This window comes from Amphibalanus amphitrite, unplaced genomic scaffold (genome assembly GCF_019059575.1).
Source record: "Amphibalanus amphitrite isolate SeventyFive unplaced genomic scaffold, NRLGWU_Aamphi_draft 000170F_arrow, whole genome shotgun sequence".
NCBI classification, from domain to species: Eukaryota; Metazoa; Arthropoda; class Thecostraca; order Balanomorpha; family Balanidae; genus Amphibalanus; species Amphibalanus amphitrite.
Window position 1 is genome coordinate 301,975 of NW_024881665.1, and position 9,094 is coordinate 311,068.

The following is a 9,094-nucleotide window of genomic DNA, read 5'->3' on the forward strand; positions in this document are numbered from 1 at the left end:
CGGGTTCTCCGCGCGGAAAGAACCAGGGTGCCTATTGAATGAAAGGACGGCATTGCCTAAAAAACGGCCAAAGATGCCATGAAATAGGCAGTATTGACGAAAATTTTGCTTCAAGATACTGTATAAATATTTGGTAAATTGGTAGCCGAGATGAGTTCTGTTGGACAACGTTTCGCCACAGCCGATTTCAGTGAGCCGTTGAGACTCGGCCGGGGAGGGATGGGCTGTTGAGGCAGGGGTTCCGCCGTCCCGGGCGGGCGCTGGCGGCGCGCCGCCATATGGCTGCGGATGGCAGACGTGGCCTCCGCGAAACCAGTCAGCGGCGGCGATCAGCTGGGGGCGCGCCGACAGCGCCATCTGTACCGGAACCACGAACCACGCCCGGCCGGCGGCCACGTCACGGCCGCCGACCCTCTCGACCGGGAGCAGCAGCCAGCAGGCGCCGCCGCACCGCCAGACGCCCCCCCCCCCCCCCCAGACTGGAGAGATTTTCAGCTGTTCGCCCCCAGTTACCACGGGCCGAACCGATAGCCCACCCAAAAACCGCGGCAGACTTGGCCGGCCGCCAGGTCCGTCCGATCAATGCTCCTATGACCTTGGCCGTGGAGACTGGAGGGGAGCCAGAGCTGCCGGTTTTCCGCCAGACGAGCACGGCAGAGGGAAATTCTCAGCTCATGACCAGCGAAATGCCGGAGACGAGGATTAGATGGCGAGCAGTAAGCACTGCATTGGTCTCTCCGTCCACATCTTGGTGCTCGTCAAAGCTAAGACAGGCTCCTTCGGCAGTCAGTCGAAAGCGCATGCTAGATCTTATACCCACTACCTAAATCCCAGATGCTGCAGATTAGCTCTCAATTACATAACGCATCCATGCCATGCGAGCGTTTGGTGTATATGTTAGCGTGCGATTTTCAGACTGTGTGAAGTCTTTTTAGTATAAAGACTGCAGGCACTTGTCCGAGTTTACCGAACCGTCGACACGGTGACCCCGAGGCGCCATGGAACATGACTCATTCGATCAATAATGCGGTTCCAGCTGTGCCGACCGACTCGACTCCCCAGACTCCAGGCTACCTAAACGGGCCCCGGTTTCAACTGCAAGCACATCAGGCACCGGACCGGCGTACCAGGATCACTCGGTTCAAGATTCATACGAGGGATCTGCAGATCCTTGGAGGAATTGTTGAGCCGGACAAAAGTGAATGATCCTAATAGTCATTCGGAAATAATATGATGCATACTTTGACCGGCAATGATCAGAACTTCAAAAGCATCAGCATCCCCGTTCCCAGAGCCAGGCTTTTCCAGGAACCAGCAGTCACCTAACGGTTGTGCAGCGAGCTTCTCGAACAACGCGAATCTGATTCACCGTGCTACTCAGTTCCAACTACTAATGAATGGCCTGGGAGACGAGCGATTCCTGCCACCCGTCCTCCCCCGCAGTGTGCGGTGTCCCGAGCCCCGTATGGTGCCCCATGCCAACGCATACCAGCCGGCCGACACGTGGACCCACGCCGGCCGGCCAGTTGGGTCGCCCACGCCGCCGACCGTGACGTCATCGCCGCGCCACACGCTTCCCCCAGACACCACTACCCACAGCCCGCCGGCTACGAAACGGTGATCCAACAGACAGGATCATTCAAGGCAGTGACCCTAATTTATGAATCTCCATTCCGCAAATTGCAACTGCGATCCCCCCCCCCCCCCACCCCACCGGTATACAGATTCAGTGTCCAATTACTATCTGACCCTTTCACCCTTCACACGGGAAAAAAGAAAGGCCACGTACCCGGTATTGTCCATAGGTTTATTTATACGCCCAGGTGACACAATCACATGGATAGCAGAGTATGGGTCAGTCGATAAAAAACTGATGGGCTAGTTTCCACATACTCTTTTCCTCCGGAACTCCTTGCGGTGACAATGCGACATAAGCCACTGAGACAGAGAAAACGAACAGTTAAGCTTTTTCTCGCCAAATGGCCAGGCGGTGACACAGAACGAAATGCATCCCTTCTTACGGTACGGAGAGCAAACACCTGCGGTCTCACAAGTGGCATCCATGTGGGGGGCAAATACCTATTTCTTGCCGGCCTTCTCGGCAGCCTTGGTCACCTTGCCGGACACCACCTTGGGGGTGACTCCCTTGATGACACCGACGGCCACCGTCTGCCGCATGTCGCGCACGGCGAACCGACCCAGCGGCGGGAAGTCGGTGAAGGTCTCCACCACCATCGGCTTGCTGGGGATCAGCTTGATGATGGCGGCGTCGCCGGACTTGAGCGACTTGGGGGCCTCCTCAGTCACCTTGCCGGTACGGCGGTCCACCTTCTGCTGCAGGTCGGCGAACCGGCAGGCGATGTGGGCCGTGTGGCAGTCCAGCACGGGCGTGTAGCCGGCCGACACCTGACCGGGGTGGTTCAGGATGATGACCTGAGCGGTGAAGTCCTCGCAGCCGGTCGCCGGCTTGTTCTTCGAGTCGGAGGCGACGTAGCCACGACGCAGCTCCTTGACGGAGACGTTCTTCACGTTGAAGCCGACGTTGTCGCCGGGGAAGGCCTCCGGCAGAGATTCGTGGTGCATCTCGACGGACTTCACCTCAGTGGTCAGACCGGACGGGGCGAAGCAGACGATCATGCCGGGCTTGATGGTGCCGGTCTCGACACGGCCCACGGGCACCGTTCCGATACCGCCGATCTTGTAGACGTCCTGCAGGGGCAGACGCAGCGGCTTGTCGCTGGGGCGGGTCGGCGGCTCGATGTTGTCGAGGGCCTCCAGCAGGGTCTTGCCGGAGCCAGAGCCGGACTTGCGGGTGGTCTCCCATCCCTTGTACCACGGCATCTTGTCACTGGCCTCCAGCATGTTGTCGCCGTGCCATCCAGAGATGGGCACGAAGGCCACGGTCTTGGGGTCGTAGCCGACCTTCTTGATGTAGGTGGAAACCTCAGAGACGATTTCCTTGAAGCGGGCCTCGGAGTACGGCGGCTCGGTGGTGTCCATCTTGTTGACACCGATGATCATCTGCTTCACACCCAGGGTGTAGGCAAGGAGGGCGTGCTCGCGGGTCTGGCCGTTCTTGGAGATACCAGCCTCGAACTCGCCCACACCAGAGGCGACGATCAGCACGGCGCAGTCGGCCTGAGACGTACCGGTGATCATGTTCTTGATGAAATCCCTGTGGCCGGGAGCATCGATGATGGTGACGTAGTACTTGGACGTCTCGAACTTCCACAGGGCGATGTCGATGGTGATACCGCGCTCGCGCTCAGCCTTCAGCTTGTCCAGCACCCAGGCATACTTGAAGGAGCCCTTGCCCATCTGAAAGGAAGAAATTGTATCATCAGAATTTTAACTACCACATCCTCACGCGGGGAATGGGGATGGGGCTTCAAGGCAATGTGCATGGGAGTAGCGTGTGTATACATTGCTGGACAGTAGTGAACAATGTTTTAAAACAAAACAGCCGCCCGCATACTTTTTTAATTTCCCGAATTTTTGTTGTAAGACGACATAACTCGTCTGAATACGTTGCTTCATAGCTCCCGCACTATATCACATCTCGTAAGCTTGACAATTACCTGCTGGGCCTCAGCCTCGAACTTCTCGATGGTACGCTTGTCGATGCCACCGCACTTGTAGATCAGGTGACCGGTGGTGGTCGACTTTCCGGAGTCGACGTGGCCGATGACCACAATGTTGATATGGGTCTTCTCCTTTCCCATGGTGGCGGAATGTGTAGGCTACCAGCACAAGAGACTGCAAAGAAATAAAAAAAATTGTTAGCTGGGTTGGTGCGACAGGAGGGCAGGCTGAGAGGATGCCAAGGGAATAGTATTTAAGTGAACAACTTTGAGAAAGCAATCATCCTTAATTTAGTAGAGTGGGCCTCCATTTTTGTTCTGGAAAAAATATATTGCAATACCTAAGCATGTCCGCGCAATGTTAAGTATCTCAATTCCAATAGCAATGCCAAACAGGATATGTCGGGACTGTATCACATGGCAGGACATTCGCAATGAGTTTCAGGCAGTAAAAAGCTATGAACCGCCAAAATGAAGATCGTCTGATAACAATAAGGACCAAGCTGCAACCAATTCCAAACTGACTGCACTACAGAAGGAAGTACAAAACTTGATGAAAACTGATCTCCAGATTGACGACTGGCACAACTAGACAAGTAACCAGTAGTCACAACATATGAGTCAGCCATAACTCATTGCTAACAGAAGCTGAAGCATTGAAGTTACACAATCAGTTGCATGCTCAGGCATGCATTTACTAAATATGGGCAAAAGTAAGGATTGCTGGAGACATAAGTCCCATTCCATTTCATTTTTCAATGCATATATCCCACCTTCAACAGATCATAGCCTAATAGATAAATCAAAGAAATGATTCAACATTGATAATCGTTTCAGTAATATCATGTGCAGGGCTGCGGAGTCGGAGTCGATCGGAGTCGACAGTTGTGACCGGAGTCGGAGTCGATTTTAGAAACCCGGATTATAGAAACCCGGAGTCGGAGTCACCGAAAATCTGTCGACTCCGCAGCCCTGCTAGGTCTGCGGAGTCGGAGTCGGTCGGAGTCGACAATTCTGCCCGGAGTCTGAGTCGGAGCTGGTTTTTGAAAGCCGGAGTCGGAGTCGCCGAAAATCCATCGACTCCGCAGCCCTGATCATGTGATATGCAGACATCAGTCAACTACCCTACAATTTAGTGACCACACAACTGAAATTTTTCATCCAAATGATTCAGAGGAGATAATATCTACATTCACTGAAAGTAAGCAACTTATTGACAACCTTACAAGCAATTTTGCAATGGTAAATTTGAATCTCCCTTTTAAGAACATTGCTGCTATCAACATTCAAACCTCCTATCTGCACTTCATAGTTCAACTTTATACTTCAACCGTCAACTACGTTGACACATCAACATTGCAAGATAAATGAACCATTTTCATACTTTTTCCAGTTTAGGATTCAGCTGCTCCACTGATACAGCTGAGCCAGTAATGCTACACAAACAAACACAACATACATGTTGGACACAACAATACAGCTGAGCCAGTAATGCTACACAAACGACCACAACACACATGTTGGACACAACACATCAATCCATAAGTACACTCGGGGGCAGATTGATGTTCCACCACTCCCTACCCATCGGGATCTCATGGCTCCCGCACTGGCTGCTGTCAGTGGCAGGACTGGCAGCACTGGCATTGGCAGGCAGTGCTGAGCAGTGCTGAGGGCAGGCAACACTGGCAGCAGCCACTGCTGATCCATGGGAGCCCGATGGGTAGGGAGTGGTGGAACATCAATCTGCCCCAGAGTGTACCTACATCAGACCCCACTTCCAAAGACAACCCATGAAACACCACAGCTAAGCTAAATGCAACAGCAGAAGATTAATGATTACTACATGAGCTTTAGCATCCTCTCGACATTTATGCCTTAAAGGGACACTCCCACCTTAACATTAGTTTTGAGTTGAGATAGCCAAATTGGTGGCCATGGCCTGCAAATACCGGTTTGGGCACTCACAACATCGAAAAATGCTTTAATTTGAAGATATGGAATTTCAAACTTGCAGTTTTCAGATTCAAAGGGGCTAATGCATTGGAATGCCCCCTTAGAATTTGTGACGTCACCGGAGATCTAACGATTTTTAAATCTTAGACTAAAACCATCGTTAACACGTGGTGGTATACGCTGCTTTGCGCGCAACGTCTGCCGCACTTTAAGGCTGCCAAATTATTGCTTCCAAATAAAGTCGCTAGTAACAGGGGAGATCCCAAAAAGTAAACAAAAGTAAAAGCCTAATATCTTGAAAACCAGTGAATATTTTTCGGTGAAATTTGGTAGATATTCGTTTTCGCTCTTTCTGAACCAAGGGACATCACTTTCATGCCAATTCATTAACTTTTTTGAAGGTAGGAGGGTCCCTTTAAGTGCACCTATCACTCAAGGAGCAGTTAATCATATTGACAATATTCTTGGTCAGTTTAAGGTTGACAATATGGTGTTTATCAATTTTGAGCCCAGAGGGCTGCTCAGGTATGAGCAGCGTTGTGCTGCTTTCATCACTCGGGCAATGAGGTAAAAACGGCTCTTTGCAAGCTAAGAATAGATCTGTACTGTGTGCATCATAATTGACTTCAGCTGCTTGGCTCTGCACACTCCTCCAGCACTGCACTGCTTGGAGCTGTTGCAGCATATTTCATGCACAGCAAGACCATGGCATGGGACTAATGGTTTCATTGGTGATTGTCATTTAAATATGGTTTAAACCAGGGTTGGAATTTCACGCAGTTGTTACTTGTAAGAGATTAATGGCAGTGTGTCACTGACAAGGAAAACGCACCCATAAAAACACCATCATGCCTTATTAAATTGGAAATAAGGGACCATGCTTCCAATTTCTGAGCCGCATGTCAAAGAAACCACAGTAGAAAACATCGCAATGAGATGGCACACAAGTGTGGCCAGGACTAGCAGGCAGAGCTGTGCATACATGATGCAGCACATTTAATTTTCAATGAGCAGCCGAACAGCCCTCTGCAATAGATCTACACAAGCCACTAACCATCAAATGGGACCACAACAGAGCCACCACAATTACATCACCAAATATCATTTGGAACAAGAAATGGACAATTAACATTTGACGTATGAAGTACTTTCTAATGTATAGATTGCACATTCAGTATGCTCAGGCCCGCAGACACCATGTGGCGCCACATATGTCACAAAGCACAGTCAGTTAAAAATTTAGACCAAAACGAGAAATCTTAATACAGAGATCGCTTAATATAATACATAATTATAATTCATACCAATATCCAGGATTATTAAGAGCCAGACAAGCCAGGATCACTTGAAAGAGCCTGCGGAGCCGGCACAGCACCTCCGGACAAGCCCGCAAAACTAGTCACAAATCTCAATAACCGAAACGAACAACAACCTTTTAGAAGCTAGGAAATGACATATTTAAATGGAGACTCGCATCTATTCACAAAAGAACGATCAAACAACAGCCACTTCGCAGATATTTACCAATGAATTTCACAGCACACAACACACGTCCTACCTGACAGCGAGCCGGCTTAGAAAGAGGACGGAAGTAGGTGGTGCTGTTTTAGGATGTCGCGATGATGATACTAGGGCTGCTCATTTATGATTCAATTATGTTGCTTTGTTTTAAACATGTTTTGAACTATGAAATATTTTATTTTTTGATTTGCCATAAACATTTTTATCTTATTCATCCTATTTATAAGAAAAACTGTCAAAAACCTAGCATTGTAGCGGAAATGACGTCATGCTAAGCAAGTGCTAGACAAACCAAGTTCTTGCGCCATAAAGTAGATATTTAGCATGTAACAAATTGTGAAATATTGAACATTTCAAAAGAAATATTGTTGACAAGAAAAAAAGTCCTTTTTATGTCATTTTTTTTTAAATGAAGATGAAAAATATTATTTCGTCTCTAAACTTTTAGAGTGGCTGTTTTTCCCACAGAACCACCGATGTTCAGCATAAGCCCCGTTCACATAGGATTGTTGCAAGCTTATAGCTCGGCCTGTTATGTTGCCAATGATGCCAATGTTGCTTTACAAGCTACAAAATTATCCCCTATAAATATGTAAAGATAGCTGCAACGAAATTATCGCAAACTAAATGAGCTAGAGCCTCGTCAAAAATGTTATGCAAACGCGACTGTTACAAGTTATGGTGCAGCCCTCTGCTCACTGCGTGGTATATACGGCGTGGTATATACCTATATACGGGCTTGGTGGTAAGTAGATAATACTTTTTTTCAGAAAAACCAAACAATATCTCAAAAGCTCTGCTAGCGCGCGGAAGTCCTAACGGAAGGACTCGCGTCTTACAATACCACACGACTTTGGAGCTCCTTGTTGACTAGACCAACATTTCCGTGTGATCTCTCCTTCGCAATTAACAAAAGTTTGTATTTTCCGTCCTGACTCCTGAGACTAACTTCTTTTTGTTCCCCTCCCAGAGCCGTCCTTGCCATGCCTTCAATGCGCTCAGCTGGCAGCCGCTTTCTACGGAACGGTAGTGCGAGTAGGGTGCGTAGCGTACCTAAACAGGCATGAATGGGTGACCAGCGCAGAGGCTAAACCAGACGGTGGGTCAGTCGGCCGACTGGTGGGGCAGGGAGGTGGGAGCGGACCGGGGTCGCTCGGGTCAACAGCCCGAAGCTATGTCTCGGCCAGAAGCCGACTCAGTCTGGCCCGACCCAACCCGGCCGTCCTAAGGCACCGAGACGGATTAGGCATTTTCATGATTGTTACAGGAGTGTTTCGACTTTTTGCTATGCTATCTCAGAACCTACCGAGCCGATTTTCAAAATTCTGAAAAGGCCATCGATAGCGGGTATGGATTTACCAAGTAACCCAGTTGCATTGACCTCGGTCCCAACGATGGAGTTACAGATCACCGCAAAGAAATTTTTCAATAGCCGTTTTCACGACGGCCATCTGGTACCTACACATTTGGTGCACATCTGGACACAGATTAGGTGCAGATTTGGTCAAATTAGGTTCACTGTGTCTCTTAGTAGCTATCAGCTAGGGTTGCACTAATTGCATATATGCCTGCTTTGTCATATTATCAGAGAGTATCATCGATTAAAACACTAAAATAAATTCATAAAATAAAAATAGGTATTTGCTGTAAAAGAGATTAGGTGCAGATTTGGTCAAATGAGGTGCACTCGCCGGATAGCCCGTCGTGAAAACGGCTAATAGGTACTTTTCAGAGCTAGGGGAAAGTGGGGGTAAGAGAGGCACCTTAATCTTGGAGCCATTTTCGGCCGGTTAGAAACATTAGAAACGGGAAACTGAGTGAAAACCTTTTTTAGACATTTTACTTCCATTTGCCGGAAGTTGAGACTTAGACCTGATTCAACAAATAAATTGCAGCTATTTTGCAAAATCTTGCAAAAACCCATGGGGTAAGACGGTCACATGGGTAGGGCGAGACGGCCAGCTTCGTTCACCGACCAGCACAGCTCGCAGCAAATGCCCGAGATTAGCCGCATTGATACAGTCGCTCGTTGGTCT

At 49.1% G+C, this 9,094-nt stretch overlaps 1 protein-coding gene across 6 annotated transcripts; it reads right to left on the reverse strand.

Annotated features, from left to right (window-relative positions):
• Positions 1 to 1,788: 1,788 nt before the first annotated feature.
• LOC122383693 (elongation factor 1-alpha) lies at positions 1,789 to 7,339 on the reverse strand. 6 transcript variants are annotated; one of them, XM_043370378.1, is made up of 3 exons: positions 7,096 to 7,339; positions 3,579 to 3,756; positions 1,789 to 3,318 (listed from the first exon to the last, which is right to left on the reverse strand). In XM_043370378.1, the coding sequence occupies exons 2-3, from the start codon at positions 3,720 to 3,722 to the stop codon at positions 2,080 to 2,082; spliced, it is 1,383 nt and encodes a 460-aa protein (XP_043226313.1). In that variant the 5' UTR covers positions 3,723 to 3,756; positions 7,096 to 7,339; the 3' UTR covers positions 1,789 to 2,079. The 6 variants fall into 6 exon arrangements, with proteins under 6 accessions (XP_043226313.1, XP_043226314.1, XP_043226310.1 ...); XM_043370379.1 differs by having other exon boundaries at positions 6,842 to 7,121; XM_043370375.1 differs by having other exon boundaries at positions 7,062 to 7,119.
• Between the last annotated feature and the right edge of the window lie 1,755 nt (positions 7,340 to 9,094).

Excerpts from the sequence above, each read along its gene's own strand:
- LOC122383693 (XM_043370378.1), bottom strand. The coding sequence starts at position 3,722 with ATGGGAAAGGAGAAGACCCATATCAACATTGTGGTCATCGGCCACGTC. Across the intron at positions 3,319-3,578 it reads TCGAGGCTGAGGCCCAGCAG|ATGGGCAAGGGCTCCTTCAA; the intron begins GTAATTGTCAAG and ends TCTTCCTTTCAG.